This window comes from Camelina sativa, chromosome 9, assembly GCF_000633955.1.
Source record: "Camelina sativa cultivar DH55 chromosome 9, Cs, whole genome shotgun sequence".
Taxonomy (NCBI): Eukaryota; Viridiplantae; Streptophyta; class Magnoliopsida; order Brassicales; family Brassicaceae; genus Camelina; species Camelina sativa.
Window position 1 is genome coordinate 22263868 of NC_025693.1, and position 16163 is coordinate 22280030.

At 35.5% G+C, this 16163-nt stretch overlaps 6 protein-coding genes across 13 annotated transcripts in view; 3 read left to right on the top strand and 3 right to left on the bottom strand.

The window, feature by feature from the left end:
- LOC104711742 (zinc finger CCCH domain-containing protein 46-like) overlaps positions 1-1257 on the bottom strand; it is a 5247-nt gene extending 3990 nt beyond the window's left edge. The window contains exons 1-3 of one of the 3 annotated variants that reach the window (XM_010428480.1): positions 1046-1257; positions 789-900; positions 14-475 (exon numbers count right to left, since the gene is read on the bottom strand). In XM_010428480.1, coding sequence (XP_010426782.1) covers positions 14-197 — 184 coding nt within the window. In that variant the 5' untranslated portion in view covers positions 198-475; positions 789-900; positions 1046-1257. Of the gene's footprint in view, positions 1-13; positions 476-788; positions 931-1045 lie in introns of all 3 variants that reach the window. The other 2 variants (XM_010428479.2, XM_010428476.2) reach the window with 2 other exon arrangements.
- Positions 2738-4451, bottom strand: LOC104711744 (basic leucine zipper 24). 6 transcript variants are annotated; one of them, XM_010428482.1, is made up of 5 exons: positions 4299-4451; positions 4173-4196; positions 3834-3974; positions 3428-3734; positions 2738-3059 (listed from the first exon to the last, which is right to left on the bottom strand). In XM_010428482.1, the coding sequence occupies exons 1-5, from the start codon at positions 4392-4394 to the stop codon at positions 2932-2934; spliced, it is 696 nt and encodes a 231-aa protein (XP_010426784.1). In that variant the 5' UTR covers positions 4395-4451; the 3' UTR covers positions 2738-2931. The 6 variants fall into 6 exon arrangements, with proteins under 6 accessions (XP_010426784.1, XP_010426788.1, XP_010426787.1 ...); XM_010428486.1 differs by having other exon boundaries at positions 3834-4006; positions 4173-4188; positions 4299-4389; XM_010428485.1 differs by having other exon boundaries at positions 3834-4006; positions 4299-4382.
- Positions 4583-5826, top strand: LOC104711746 (acyl-CoA--sterol O-acyltransferase 1-like). Its single transcript, XM_010428490.2, has one exon. The coding sequence runs from the start codon at positions 4644-4646 to the stop codon at positions 5685-5687; it is 1044 nt and encodes a 347-aa protein (XP_010426792.1). The 5' UTR covers positions 4583-4643; the 3' UTR covers positions 5688-5826.
- On the bottom strand, positions 5806-7844 carry LOC104711745 (hsp70 nucleotide exchange factor FES1-like). The gene is made up of 7 exons (XM_010428489.2): positions 7536-7844; positions 7341-7432; positions 7107-7257; positions 6893-7020; positions 6636-6794; positions 6373-6558; positions 5806-6285 (listed from the first exon to the last, which is right to left on the bottom strand). Exons 1-7 carry the CDS (start codon positions 7780-7782, stop codon positions 6073-6075), a joined length of 1176 nt encoding a protein of 391 aa, XP_010426791.1. The 5' UTR covers positions 7783-7844; the 3' UTR covers positions 5806-6072.
- LOC104711747 (serine/threonine-protein kinase-like protein At3g51990) lies at positions 7998-9476 on the top strand. Its single transcript, XM_010428491.2, has one exon. It carries the CDS (start codon positions 8254-8256, stop codon positions 9316-9318), a length of 1065 nt encoding a protein of 354 aa, XP_010426793.1. The 5' UTR covers positions 7998-8253; the 3' UTR covers positions 9319-9476.
- Positions 14149-16163, top strand: LOC104711749 (serine carboxypeptidase-like 38). The gene is made up of 3 exons (XM_010428492.1): positions 14149-14711; positions 14922-15029; positions 15154-16163. Exons 1-3 carry the CDS (start codon positions 14399-14401, stop codon positions 16161-16163), a joined length of 1431 nt encoding a protein of 476 aa, XP_010426794.1. The 5' UTR covers positions 14149-14398.

Here is a 16163-nt window from a genome sequence, read left to right on the forward strand (position 1 = left end):
CCGTTCAAGAGACCTAACTCTTTCTTGGCTTTCACTATAACAGAGTGAACAAGAGTCTCGGGACCAAAAGCTAGCCTTATCATCTCCTTTTCACCGTGATCTTGAAGAAGGAGAAGACCCATGATCTTTGATGCGTTTTCAGGGTCTAAGGTTTGGATTCTAGAGAGTACAATCCTAGTAGCTTCATACCCATCCATGGCTTTTCTCTCTCTCTTGGATTAGATGAAAATAGAGTAGTAGTAGAGAGAAGAAGAAGAAGGAAAGAGTGGTGTGTTTTTGTAGAGAGAGTGTTTGTAGTCTTGTGTACAGAGAGGTTGTTGTCGTTAAGAGGTCTCTCTGGTTTCTTGTGTTGGATTTTAGTCTAATGGGTTTTTCAAAGTTTATTTACGTTTTTTTTTTCTTTCTTTCTTTAACAACAAATTATCAAATCCTATCTACTTACTAACCTTAACTATAATTATTTCATCTTTGATTCCTGCGAAACACCAGTAAATAACAAAAGTTTATAAGACGAAGAAAATAGTATATAAAAAAGTTTACTACTACTATATTCTTATTTTTGTTTGTATCCTTCTCGCGTGCTTCAAACAAGAAGAAAGGTTAAAAAAAAATTAACACTTTAAGAAAAAGAGTTGGAGAAAAAAAGGGTAAAGGTAAAATCTTTTTTAGGAAAAAAGTTATTGCATGCCGAAATTTTCACATGGGAATATAAAGAATAAAATCGTAACTTTTTTTTGGGTTTTACTAGTTTTCGAATGAGGAAATAAAAAAACTGTAATATTTTTTACCTGAAAAAAGTCAAAAGGAACGACGACACTTGAAGAATCTCTGTGGTGGAGAGAAGAACATTATTAATAAGGCGCAGCAGTAGAAAGAGTGAATTTTTGTTTTTGCTGCAGCCTGCAGGTGAGAGACTGACCGTTACTGCTCCTTTTGAAGAAAAGAAAGATGTCATCATCAATATTATTAGATTCTTCTATTCTCTATCATCAAAACAAGTTTTTAAGAAGAGAAAATAAAAGAGAAAGAGAGAAGAAGTACGTACTTAAATTCTAAGTTTCAGTGGATCTGAGTAACTGAGTTTTACGAGAAGATATAGATATCTTCCGGATTTGGGGTCTCTGTGTTGTTGTTCTTGCTGTGTGGATCAGGAGAAAAACTCTCTGGTCTTTCACGAGTGGAAGAACAAGAGAGAGAGAGAGAGAGAGAGACACACACACAGAGAGATAGATAGAGAGATTGTGTAATAAAAACATAAAACTGTTTTAAAAGCAAGAAAGAAAAAAAAAAAAACAAAACAAAAGATGGTTGCAGTGCACGTTCTCTGACACAACCCCAATTTTTTTTTTTTTTTTGTTCATTTCATTCGGACAACAAAGCTACGCGCCTGCCGTTGAGATGTGTCGTTGACGCGCCGGTGATTGATATGCAGCCCAGCTGTATCGGCTGGGGTCTCCCACTCTCTCCTACTGTCTCTTTCTCATTTTCATCATCATTATTTTTATTTTATTTTTGGGTAGGGACACATTTTTAAGTCTATATAACTAAAGTATTTGTGTTTAAAACTTTATATTAAAAATGAAATAAAACACCTGATTTTTTTTGGTAATCTTCAACTTGTGTAATTTAATTTGCTTATTTCTTAAAACATGAAACGGCAGGATTTATTATTGTTCATTTAAGATAAAATTTGACTAATTAGGGAAACATAAAAAGCATGTCATGTCCAGCTTAATTCTCTGCTTTTAATCAATTAGTTTGGTGAGACACTTAAATTTTAGTTAGTTAGTAGTAGTAGTACTGTTTTTTTTGCAGTACTGGCTTAAATATTTTTGATTCAATCATTATTGCATGCTTCATTGAATCACATGAAATTAATTAAAACCGTGTCATGATGATTAAATCTGTCTTAATAAATAATCTCATGGCATGTGTTGACCAATTCTATAGGTTTCTTATCTGAATCAATGAAACTAACATATTTATTCTGTAATAGATTATTATGGACTATATAATTATAAAAAAAAATCTTACGCACGTAGTTTCACTTTCACATATTCAAACTTTTGTTTTTGTTTAATAAGATATTCAAAATATGGAGTATATTATATACATGAGGGGGTAGGATTAAAGATGAAAAGACATGATTGTTCTAAATTAATGTAGGGTAAAAAAGAATTATTATTTTTGAAAATTTAAAATTTTCCAAAGGACCTTTTTGTAAAAGAAGAATGACCCACAATGGAAAAAGCAAATGATTATAATAGTTTATTTTTAGGGTGTCAAAAGCAGTGGTCTAGTCTAGTCACAGGAGCCGAGGCACCTAACACCTCACTCTATGATTATGTGTGTGTATTTTTCAATATTTTAAACTCTTTGCTTAATTATTTACCTCCAAATCAAAAAAATCTAACATTGCGGCCTTATCATTGACCCATCCATAAATATTTGATTCGCTTCTAAAATTTTTACATGGGAGAATGATTACTAAATACTATGCGCAAATGTTTGAATCAAATTGAATAAAAACTCAATGATTGGGGTAGTCCATTCCACACCAATAGATTTCATTTTCTTTCTCTGAAAATATGATAAACACATGTATGTATGTATGTATGTATGTATGCATCCTTATCTTATACCGGTTCTTGGGTTTTTCACCATACCCACATGTAGAGAATCTATAAATGGACCCCCAAAGATTTTCTAAGCCCACAATCATCGTCGTACATACAACTTCACAACCCCCCTCCTCTTCGTTTCATATCAAATCTACATCAATATGTTTTGGTACCCTTAAAGTAGACATGTGTGGAGTAAGTTACAATCTGTGTATATAACTATATATTAACTATATTGGACTCCAACCTTTAAATCCCTAATTTAAATCCCATATGAATATATATACACAATACCACAACCCGTAAAAGCTTAATGTGAGAATGGTGGTGAATGAGGAACAAAGGAGTGAATGGCAGCATCATGAAGTGTTTGGCCATCCTCGCACTCCACTCTTGCCGCTTCACATAATATATTACTTGTTGCTACACTGCATCCATCTGTGTGATTACATTGTATTACCATTCCACATAAGTTAAACAAATCGTATAGAAAGAATAGTTATGAATGGAATAGTATTCATTGTTCGATAACCTGATTTTGTGGTTTTTAATCATTCACAACATTTATCAAATTTATGTGTTAAAATTTTTGTATTTCTATAAGTTTTGTTGTTTTTAGCGTTTTGTATAATTCATGAGTAAAACGTTTAACTCAAGTGTTTCTGCTATTCTCTACTTACTATCATCACCACTCTTTTTTATAAGCTATTTACTAGTTCCTCCTCTTTCCATTGCCATTCGATCAAACATATCAGAATCTTGATAACCAATTTCATCTTCTAAAACCAAATAGTAGGAGATATCACCTTCTTTGAACACAAAATCGGTGCATTGCTTGTTTTGCTTCTGATTCGAGAAACCACCAAGTTCACCATCAATCTTCTCCTGCATCTCTACCAAAAGAGTCCGGAGTCTGATGAGTTCGGCTTCCACAATTGCTTGGCTCTGAAGCTTTCTAACCAAATGTTCATTCAGAGTTTCCAATCTCTTAACTTCGTCTTCAAGGTAGGCGGTGCGAGCCTTTTTCTTCTCTCTGTACTTCCTCACTGCCTCTCTGTTCCCACACGACCGTTTCTTGTTGCTGCTGTCAGAATGATCATTCTCTTGCTGATCCTGTTGCAATATAAATAAACACTCATATGTTCCATAACAATCCATTTTAATGATCAGAATCATAATATCAAATATATCAAGCAAAGATGTGTAGTATACAGGGATGATGAGATGAGTATGAGTGTGGAAGCATGTGTGGGAGTGAGAAGCATCATCTGGTCCTGGAGGGTTACAACTGTGAGTGTGGCTACATCCTCTCGATGCTCCACCCCAAACTTCTACTTCTTCCTCATCCATAGTCTAAATTCAAGATCGCCAAAGAAAACAAACACCTGTTCTATTCAAAAATTGTGATATAGAGTTAAGGTGATATTATTAAGGTTAAAGGGGATGATGATGGTGTTGAAGAATATGTTCCTGATTAACATAGTGGATGAATACAACAGTAGTCAACTCTTTAAAATGTTTTGACATGTCCCAAGGAAGAAAAAATCTTACAGTGTTTGGTCGTCTTCTGAAATCCTTGCAAAAGATGAAAGAACCAAAATTCAAAGATAGATAAGATTTTGTGATTTTGAGATTACAGAAAGAAAAAAAGTTTAGAAGAGCCGATGATGATTTTACCTTTTTTTCTTTTCTTGAAACGGCTTTATGACCAAAAATTACGATGGAATAAACCAATTTCGGTGATAGGCATAAGTGCATAAGCCATTTTACCATATCTCCAATGAATAATATTAAAGAAAAGAAAAGAGAATTTGGTTCTTTAATGTCAATTGCCAAATTGTTTTTCGAATAGAAAAAATAAAAAGAAAGAAGACTTTTCTAATTGGTTTATTTAATATATATATCACACGTCATTATCATAAATTAATCGCAAACACGTTTTGGTGTCAATTTATTTATTTATCATCGTCATCATCTTCTTCCCTTACCGAGAGACTTATTAGATTCAACAAGGCAGAAGAAATGGTGAGTTTCATTACGGCATGGGGTATAGTGATTATCTCACTGTGTTACACTTTTTTCATTGCCAGATTGGTTCCAAAAGGAATCCAACGGCTGATTCTGATCATCCCAGTTTTACTCATTTTCTTCATTGTTCCTTTATTGATGAAACCTTCCATACACTTACTCGGCACCACGGCTTTCCTCATCGGTTGGCTCGCTAATTTCAAGATCTTCCTCTTTGCATTAGGACTTGGTCCTCTCTCTTCAAACCCTAAACCTCTATCTTTACCTATTTTCTTAGCTGTCTCTTGCTTACCCATCAAGATTCAGCTGAGCACTAAACCTCCTCCAAAATCTGGCTCCCATGGTGGAGGATCCAGAGAGGGTCCTTTGAGTTATACCATTAAGGCGTTTCTTTTGGTTCTTCTCATCAAAGTCTACGATTACAGCAGCAAACTGCCTGACAAAGCCCTGTTGACTCTTTACGCGATTCACATCTATATCACCCTCGAACTCATCCTAGCCGCAATGGCTGCTGTGGTTCGAGCCATGTCCGATCTTGAGCTTGAGCCACAGTTCAACGAGCCATACCTCGCAACATCACTTCAAGATTTCTGGGGGAGACGATGGAACTTGATGGTCACTGGAATCTTACGACCGACCGTGTATGAACCAATGGTCCAGCTGTTCTCCGTCTTGGGTCGGAACTGGTCTAGGGTTCCTGCTATTTTTGGGACGTTCGTTGTCTCCGGGATAATGCACGAGCTCATCTTCTTCTACATGGGAAGGTTGAGGCCAGATTGGAAGGTAATGTGGTTCTTCCTTATACACGGATTCTGCACGACGGTGGAGATTATCATCAAGAAGGCCATTAACGGAAGGTGGAAACTCCAAACAGCAATCAGTCAGTTATTGACACTCGGTTTTGTGATAGTGACAGCTTTGTGGCTGTTCTTGCCAGAGTTTACGCGGTGCAAAATAGCTGATAGGGCAATTGAAGAGTACAAATCTATAGGCACGGTTGCAGCTGAGATCAGGAGCATGATGGCTTCTCTTTTTTAAACTTGCCATTTGCAAATTCTTGAGTGATCTCTATTGTGACAATTTTTTTTTGTTCCTATCACAAAAGTATGTACGTTTCTGCAACTCCTTCATTTACATGGAACACAAATCAAACAAATAATGGAAGTTTATAATACTATACACAAAAGACAAAACATTGCAACCACGATAGGAAACTAGAAGAGGGGAAGAAAACCTCTCAAAAGGCAACAACATGCAAAATTTAATGGAGCAGGAAGATCTGCCTAAGTTACACATTTTAACTCTATCTAAGACAGTTAGACTTGTCTAAAGCTTTTCCAACCAGAGTTAAACAACTCCTACAGCTAAAGCTTTTCCAACCAGAAATTAAAGCACAGGGAGTTGCTTTCTTACTGATCATGGTTCATAAAAGTCCAAGCTTTTGGCGGAAGATCAGTTCCACTTCACCACGAAGGCTCTCGACATCTGCAGCGTAGTCTCTCTTGTCTTCATCCGCCATTGATTCCTCTAGCTGCAGCTTCATTCTCTCTAATGCTCCTTCCAACCCGCAAAACTCTTTGAGAATCTGAGGCTCTGAGAATTTAAGTTGAAGAAGAGTCTGGATTGCTGTAAGAGCCTGAAACATATTTTCCAAGTAGCATATGTGAGAAGGAGATCTATGGAGGAAAAAAAAAAAGATCATGGGGACCTTTTAGAGTTCTACCTTTTCTTGGAGATCAAGGTCAAGCACAGCGGTTAAATCGATCACAGACTTTAGGAACAAACGATCATTGAAAATAGGAAGCTCAGCTTTCTCCGTGTTCTGTAGTTGAGACTCGGCCAGATCACCCACTAAGAATACAGCTTTCCGTCTTAGTTTGATATCCAAGCTTCCATTGCGCATCACATCCTACAGAAGGAAGAAATGTGATTGGTTTTTGTCTGAATCAGAGAAATGATGAACAAAACTTGACATGATGTATTTACCTGAAGCATGATATATCCATGTGCTGCATAAAACTTGTCCTGACCAGCTATATTATTTCGTATCAAGGCAGAAACAGCAAAGAGTGCTTTACCAGCTTCTTCGACAGAGCTGGAGTTTACCATCTTTATCAGTGTTGTTAAAGCCCCAAATTCAAGAACCTGATACCAAATTCACAGTACAAGAAACATGATTTGTTTCAGACAGCTTTTTCTTCAACGACACACGATTCTACTCTACAAGTACAACGAAAACAAACCTGCTCCTGAACAAACGGGTTGTTTTGGCTAGCTTTCCCAAGCACCCACGCAGCTAGTTTCCTCACTTCTGTGTCATCATGATTAAGCTCTCCTGCGACAACTCTAAGCCCTCCTGATTTGCTCAAATCTACACAAAGAGAAGAATGATGAGAAAACCAACGAACAACAACAATTAATCAGACTCATTTAAAACAAAGGAACAGTTCCACTTACCATTTGCATTATCAATCGGTTCAACAAGGATTAATAGTTCCTGCAAAGCACGGTGACGATCTTCAAGAGACAAGGACGAATTTTTCAAGTCATCTATAGCTATTTGCATCAACTTCGCGTCTGATGGCATTTTCAGCTTCTCCACCAGCTCCTGCTCAAGACTACTAGTTTCAGATTGGGATTCCAGTTAAAAAAAAAAGCAGAAACTAAAACCATAGTTCACAAAGTCCGCACCTTTAACTCCAACTGACGCTTCTGTAACTCATCCAGAGACATCTTCTCTGCATCTTTAGCTGCTTCCTTCAATGTCGCAGGATCCGAGTTACCTATTACAACCACCGGAGATATCCAACACAAAATCAGATCTACACACACAAAAAAAAAAGTAAAGAAGAAGAAGAAGAAGAACACTGGGAAAGATAAAATTACCAATAGCCCAGTGTAACATCCCATCAAGTGAAGAGAATCCACCGTCGATTTGATCTTGCTCTCCGATCACAACACCGGAATCTTCAACCAATTCAGCCTCATCTCTCGCACTAGACCAAACCATTCCCCCAGTGGAATTAACTTTCTCAGCTATCGAATAAACCACCAACGACATCCCCACTAGTACTAACATACATCGGAAATAGTTGATCGTCGGCATCTTAGTCTTCCCGGCGTTAGACTTCATCAGTACAAAACAAAGGTTTTAAGGTTTTGGCCTTTTTTACAAAACTCACTTCTTTTGTTTCAGGTTTTTTTTATATACGAAAACTAAACACTCCTTAACAACGTGTCTAACCAATAAAGTTATTACACGTCATCTCATCCATCGTCACCTTCCATCGCGCTAAACAATTAAAAATGCCACGTGGAAGCATCTCGACCGCTGTAACATAAAACTAGGGTGTAAATTGATCGATTTATTAGGTTTATTTATGGTAGCAAATAGATTGATTAATAAACTAGAGGGACGATTTACGAATAACTAGGATACGGCATAATTAATAGAGTCATGACCCCTCCACTTCCTAATCAAATGGTCCCTTAATTAAACAAAAATGACTTCTCACGCCATTAAGCTCCCCAAATACACCTTTCCCTTTTCTTCGTCTTCGTCTTCGTCTTCGTCTTCCTTCAACCTTGTTGCTCTCTCAACTCGATGGGTTATCTCTCCTGCAAAGCCGGATCCGCCATCGCAATCGCCGTCTCATCTTCCTCCTCCAGCAAAGCTACTCCCGAATCTCCCACCGAAGAAGACCGCCCCAGGCTTCGTCGTTTCCTCCATCGCGATCTCGAATCCGCCACAGGTGGATTCGACATCAGCAATCTCCTCGGACGTGGTAGCCATGGAAGCGTTTACAAAGCTGTAATCGGTTCGCGTCTCGTCGCCGTCAAGAGACCTTCGAAATCTCGCGAAATCAGCCGCGAGTTCCACAACGAATTCGAGATTCTCTCCAGGATCCGTAGCCCTAGGTTCGTGAATCTATTAGGTTTTAGCGCCGATAACTCCAAAGATCCGCTTCTCGTCGTCGAATTCATGGGGAACGGGAGCTTATACGACGTGATTCACTCCGATTCCGTTTCGAACTCAGTCCCGATCTCGAGCTGGAGCAAGAGAATCAAAATCGCTCTCCAGATCGCGAAAGCAGTACATCATCTACACTCACAGGAGCCACCGATCATACACAGAGATATCAAATCAGCAAACGTACTGATGGATAAGAGTCTAAACGCGAAGCTAGGCGATTTCGGATTAGCGATCAGATGCAATGTGAACGATCAGAAAGTGAAATCAACACCACCTGCAGGAACAATGGGGTATTTAGATCCAGATTACGTAACGGCTGATAGATTAAGCAGTAAAACGGATGTTTTTAGCTTTGGGATCTTGTTGTTAGAGATAATCAGCGGGAGAAAAGCAATCGATGTTAGATACTCGCCATCGTTTATAGTGGATTGGGCGATTCCGATGATAAAAAGAGGCAAAATCGGTGGGATTTATGATCCGAGAATCGGACCACCAATGGATGTAAGCGTGAGGAATCATCTGGGATTGGTGGCGGCTAAGTGTGTGAGAACGTGTAGAGAGAAACGGCCGGAGATGGAGGAAGTGGTAGGGTGGCTCACGGGGTTGACTAAGTCGGTTAGGTCACGACGGTGGGATGAGTTAAGCATTGGTAACCCGTGTATGATGGTCGAGACGGTTGGTCGACCCGTGGAATGATTTTTTTTCTTATAAAATTTAAATCAAGTGCTTCGCTTTGAAGCCTTTTTTTTTTCTTTTTGTGGTTTGGTCAATTTATTCATTTAACATCTATCATTACATCATTTTTTTTCTCTTATCATAACCTTTTGTAAAATTGTATTTATTTTAGTTATAATAGTTTTGAAAAATATTTTCTATGTTTAGTTTAGAGTGGAAAGTTACTTCAAAGCATTATCAACCTTATAAATTCTAGGGAGATTCTCAAAAATAGCACTAAATTAATTTTTTCTTCCAAACATAGCACATACTTTCTAATTTTCTAATTTTAGCACACAAACTCTAATTTAATATTAAAAATATTTAAGTAAAATATCATCTTTATTTCTTTAAAAATCGAGATTTATGAGATTGATGAAACAGTTTTTATTAGCAACGAGCTCTAACTGGAGAGCGATGAAGCAGTTTCACAAAGCATATGAGTTTGAAGTGTGACGAGTAATTGATTTCCATGAGCCAATCGAGTTCTTACTCCCCCTCCCAAGACCTTGAAGCATTTCAGATCTCTCGTCAACCGAATCTCATCGCCGATCTGTTGTTGTTGTCACCGTGTTCGCATAACCGTATTTTCGTCGCTGATTTGTTCTCGCCTCGCTTGAGATATGATAAGAGATATGTTGAGAGAGAAAGCTGAGAAGTAAGAGAAAAGAATTTCTTCATGGATATCTAATGGAGAATTTGAAGTCAAATATGAGGTTGCATAAGAAGAGAAGGAAGAAAAGGTATATTAGGGAGAAAAAGAAGATGACTCCAGTGGTGGTCATATTGGAAAGAGCTGAACAAGAATTAATTGTAATTAAACGTGATTGTTTTGGGTATAAAAGATAGTCATATTTGATTGAGAAACAGAGATAAGGACATGAGGAACTGATGCAGAGGAGAAGGAAAGCTGTTAGATTTGGATTGGAGCTTTCTTTCTTGTTGCAGAATTTATCTTTTTGATACCTAATGAGATTTTTGCTGGTGAAATTAGAGACTACAGTATGTGTACAAAGCTATTTGGGGTCAATAAAGATGAAAAGTGTACAAGTGATTTAGAATAAGGAGAACAAAGAACATGATGTGAACCTTCATGAATCTATTTTCTGGTATGTTGATTTCATTTGTCTTTGTGCAGATGCAACTCGAGTCTTTGGAAAGATTGTATGGGCTATGAAAAGGGACCATTATGAAAATTTAGGAAGGATTCCGCGAAATTCAGGAACGCTTCCTTAAACTTCAAGATGACTTTCATAAAACATTTGGAATTCACGATGAACAAGGATGGATAATCATAAAACACTAACAAAATTTTGGCTTCATGGTTTTTCTTCTTTTGTTGTATTGCTACTATATATTTCTCCTTATATATTTCAATTCAAACTTTTGTTAATAGCTGGTACAAATCCTTCTATTGATCTTGCAACTGGAAAAACGAGCACCCATCACTCCTTGAAAATTTAGGAAGAAATACACGAATTTCAGGAAAAATTTCTTGAAATTCAGGATGACTTTCATAAAAAATTTAGATTTTAGGATGGTTTTTAAAAAAAGTCTAGATATTGGTAAACACCAAGATATGCAGAAATCCCCTTATCAATGGAAGTAATCTTTGACATATTAAGACAAAACACCAAAAAGAGAGTTAGAAACACATTTATTTTAATTTAGGAAGGATTCAATAATATTTAGGAATGTCACTTTTAAACTCAGGATGTCCTTCATAAACATTTCGAAATATACAAAATCAAACATTCATAAACATTACACAAGTAAAGCTTTTTCTCTTTGTGTTGAGCACACCAATTCTTAACACGAAGTAAAGTTTTTTCTCATTGTCTTGAGCAAACCAATTCTTAAAAATGTCCACATAACTAATCTGAGAAACTCTTCTTTTGGTGTTGCTATCACTACTAGGAGTTGGGATTTCACCAGGCAAATCTATCCTCTCTCCTTCAGAGAAACCTTCTAACAAACCAGCAGTTTCTGCATCATAACATTTTCACATGTTTCCGTTAACACTTTATTTTAGCTGTCATTGAACTTCAGGAAGGATTGTGTGAAATTCGGGAAGGATTTTATGCAATTCAGGAAGACTTTCTTGAATCGGACCAACAATTTGATTCACCTAGATCAATACGAATTCATCGATCTCTGTGAATTCAATATCTATCAAATCATGAACAATAGCCTAATTCCATTATCATTGAATCATCGAATCAGATTTGTTTTGCTTTTAACTTTGATAACATAAATTTAGAGTGACAGATTTTTTCTCTGATGAGATCTCAGTTTAATCATTCACGGTGGTGTCGACATCCGAAGAACAATACGCTCTCTCCAGAAGAAAGCTAATATCTGATTCTGGTTACACGTGTGCCTCTGCCGCTGCTTCTGGTAAAAGAGATATTGAGATGTGTTTAATTTCATTCATGACCTTTTAAAATCGAGAAGACGATTGCTCGAAGAATACGATGCCGAAGACGATGATTGGTGGAGATGCTGGAGACGATGATTGCTGGAGGAAGACGATGCCATGAGAAGATACAGACAATATCTCCATATGACGAAGAAGACGAAGAACAAGAAGATATTTACTAATTAATTTTAGAAAAATAATTAATATAATAAAAATGTTACTTTTGGAAAATCTGAATGTGTGTGCTAATTTTGGAAAAAAAACCTAGAATGATGCTAATCTAGGGTATTTCTCTAAATTCTATATCCACCTCTAAACTATTCTGTTTCTAATTTTCCTAAATTTTACTTTATATTTTGAAGTTCACTAATCAAAAATATAATTACTTAACTTTGGAAGGGAAAAAGAAAAAGAAATAATAAATTGGAAGGAGATGATAAAGTAGTGTAGTGTACATGTGCAATAATGATATTCTCTAAAGTATTTTTTGCCAAAGTTTTTATCACTGATGAAGAAGATGTCATTAATTAAAATCACCAATTATACACCAATTGATCAAGGATTTTGGGTTTTTGTTAAAATCATATTATAACATAAAATACTACCTTTTATCTTAACTGTTTGACAAAAGAAAAATTATGTTCACATATATAATTTTTTCTACTTTAAAATATGAATAGTCTACTATGTTTCTATATAATGTTCTTTTATTTTGATTCTCCTAAATCTACAAACTCATAATATTACTCTAACTTTTAAATATGTGTATTTATCCAAAAATAGAATTCGTTTTAAATTTTAGTTAAAATTTTACAATCTACCACTATATTATTATTGCTTTTTATTACAAATATGTTTCTCAAATTTCTTCTTAGTAATTTCACTATTTTCTTTTTGTGGTGTATGTGATGTTCAGAATAAGTTTTATTTAATAAGTTTTATTCCACATAACCTTATACATTTCTCTTATATATATATATTATTTTTATTTTTGAGCATGTGATTAATGTATTTATCTTTTTTTTGGATATACCTTTGTTTAACAAATTTCACCATTTTTCAATCTTGAAAACGATAAATAACATAGATCACTCAAACTATTTTAATTATTTAGTTATTTAGAATTGCACCAAATCCTTCTAGTTTTAATCGGTAACATGAATTTATAATTTAACACTAAGAAACATAGTCTCAAGTTTTAAATATATGTATATTATTAATTATATTATACTATAATTGAAAGTAATAATTTACACTGACTTTTATCGATAATATGAATTTATAAATTAACACCAAGAATTGAATAACTTCTGGATTTTAAAAACCTATAAGTTTTTGTGTTTGTGCTTTTAAAAAAAAACTCTTATTTTCTTTATCATAATAATTGTAACTATTGAAAGTAATTGTTGTTCCATTAAATATATGATAGCTTTAAAGTTGTTTTTTTAGTGCATATAGCTTTACCGTGCATAAAAACTCTTATTTTCTACATCTAGTCACCGGCTTAAATCGCAAGGGTGTTATTATTAAGCCAAAACATTCAAAAACTTGAGGATAACGTACTAAACGGTTTAAGGAAAACTTGGAAGAAATTAAATTCTTGGTTATAGTTTGTGCTATCATCAGCATTTCCCCACCATAACAATCCAATTCCTTTGCGTCCAAACGATATGAATATTAGGTTCTATAATTTTAATGGATTTAGAAATCCAAACAAAAATCATGTGTTATTCAATTATTGATTTTTATATACTTATCAAAATTATGTGTTATTGGTTTTATGATTTACAAATACTTGTTAAATCACATGTTATTCATTTAATGATTTGTTTTTAAATTTCAAAATCTACATTATGTTTTAAATGGATTTGAAAGTGTAAAATAGAATGATTCAAATCCAATGATCAAAATCAATGTGTTTTGATTTTTCAAATTTACAATTCCATATGGATTTAGAAATCACCTCTCCAATACAGCCCCTTAGTATTATCATAAACGCAGTCCCACGTCTTTTTGGTTATTTTCATTTTTGTCCTCTTTAATATAATTATAATATGTTAAATTAACTTAGAATTTTTTTTTTAGGTTTGAATTATCTACTTAACATTTAAAGTATAGTTGTAAGGGAGTAGGATATAGTATTTGATGTTTAGGGTTTATAATTTAGTCATTTTGTATATATAAAAAGAGTGTTTTTGAGAATAGACATCGCAAAAATATATTTTTGAAAAATGACATAGAAAAAGGTATTTTTGAAAATGTTGCATGTTTTTTTAATCGGAGAGTTAGCAACGTTTTGTCTATTATATTTAGAAGTTAGTTACAGTTGGTTTTATTTGTTTTCTTTAATAATTAAGTAGAACTTAATGTTTCTTTTATTCAAAAAATAGAGTTGTAAATGTGAATATGCAATGGCTTGGTTGAAACAAAGTATTGTTATCCTTTTAAGTTTTAACCATAACACTGGTAGTTATATGTGCCCGATTTATTTTGTAAGTTGTTAAGTAGGTGATTAAAAATAGATGTCAAGAACCAAAATGTAAATCTATAAAATGCTGCCATTCATTGTCTAATTCTAAATCTTTGGTCTCCTTTTTTTTTTTTTTTTTTTNCCTATTTCTTGAAGGAGTCCAAGATAATAGAATGGGAAAACGTCAAGACTGGTCCGTGGCCGCTTGTGTTTTCCTACTCTTGTCTCTGGCATCACAAATCTATTGTACGAGCGAAACCCATTTCTCCCGGTCGAAGCTAGGAGTTGGTTCGTCAGGTGAAGTCCTATCGCCAAAGGAGAAAGATCTAATCAAGAAGCTCCCTGGGCAACCTTCTAACGTTAATTTCAGACAGTACGGAGGTCATGTGGCTGTGAACGAAACGGCCGGTCGGTTTTTGTACTATTATTTCGTGGAATCCATCAAACCTAGTAACTCTACTCCTCTCGTGTTATGGTTAAACGGAGGTATACACATAGATAATATGTATTTCTCTACGGCTCTACGTACAAACTCTTTTTATATATATTGGAGCTATTTATATTCATATAATCAGAGTTTTAAAAACTTAGAAAAGATAATTAGTCTTCTAGCTACCATCTAGTTTTTTTTTTTTTTGAGGAAATCGTTTTTTTCTCTCTTAATCATTGAGAATTAAACATATTGTTGTAATACAGGACCAGGCTGCTCATCTCTACAATCTGTGGCATTTAAAGGGATGGGTCCATTCCGCGTACTAGACGACAGCAAAACGCTACTCCGAAATCCTTATTCATGGAACAACGGTAAAGTACATACATATACTTTATCAAAAGTCTATTAATTACTTTGTATTTTTGGTGTATATTCACAAGATATATAATGAGATTAGTATGTATGCAATTACACGTATGTTGGATTTACATGCAGAGGCAAACATATTGTTCTTAGAATCGCCGGCAGCTGTAGGATTCTCGTACTCAAAAACTTTAGATGCAATTCAAATTGCCGAACAAGGGGACACGCTATCAGCAGAAGATAATTATATGTTCTTGGTGAATTGGCTTGAAAGGTTTCCGGAATATAAACGAAGAGAAATTTTCATCACCGGTCAGAGTTACGCGGGCCACCATGGTCCCCAACTTGCGCAGATTATCCTTAGACGTAACAACCAAACCTTCATCAACTTACGAGGTATGATGATCGGTGCTCCAGCACTCGATGTAAAAGCCATAGACGATTCTATCGAAGGATATCTGAAGAGTCGTGGTGTCTTTGTGGACAACGTTAAACTCTGCAACGAGTGGAATATAGATGCCGAGACATATGATATGGAAAAGTGCATGGATATGGATACAATGCACCAAGCTAAATTAGAATATGTGGACCTGTCCAACATACACTCTCCGAAGTGCCTAAACTCCACATCGAGCATCAAACCCAAGAAATGTAGGACAATAATGGACATTGATCCGTGCGTAAAAAACTACATACATGCTTATCTTAACAAGAGAAAGGTTCAAGAAGCGATACATGCCATTGCCAACACCACGAAATTACCGTACCCGTGGACTGATTGCAATGATGAAATGAATACCAACTGGAACGAAACTGAAAAAGAGGCCTCAATGATTCCTGTTCTTCACGAGCTGATAGGTAAGAGTCTCCGAATGATGTTTTACAGTGGAGACTTGGACGCGGTGGTGCCTTTTACAGCTACACTGGCCACACTCAAGGATATGAATCTAACGGTTGTAAATGATTGGCGTTCGTGGTTCACCGAAGGGCAGGTGGGAGGGTACACATTAGATTACAAAGGGAACTTGTCCTATGCAATTGTGAGAGGAGCAGGTCATGGTGTGACTAGGGACCACCCTATACGTGCACTTACACTCTTTACCAGCTTTATCCATAATACTCCTCTCCCCAAAACACCCTGA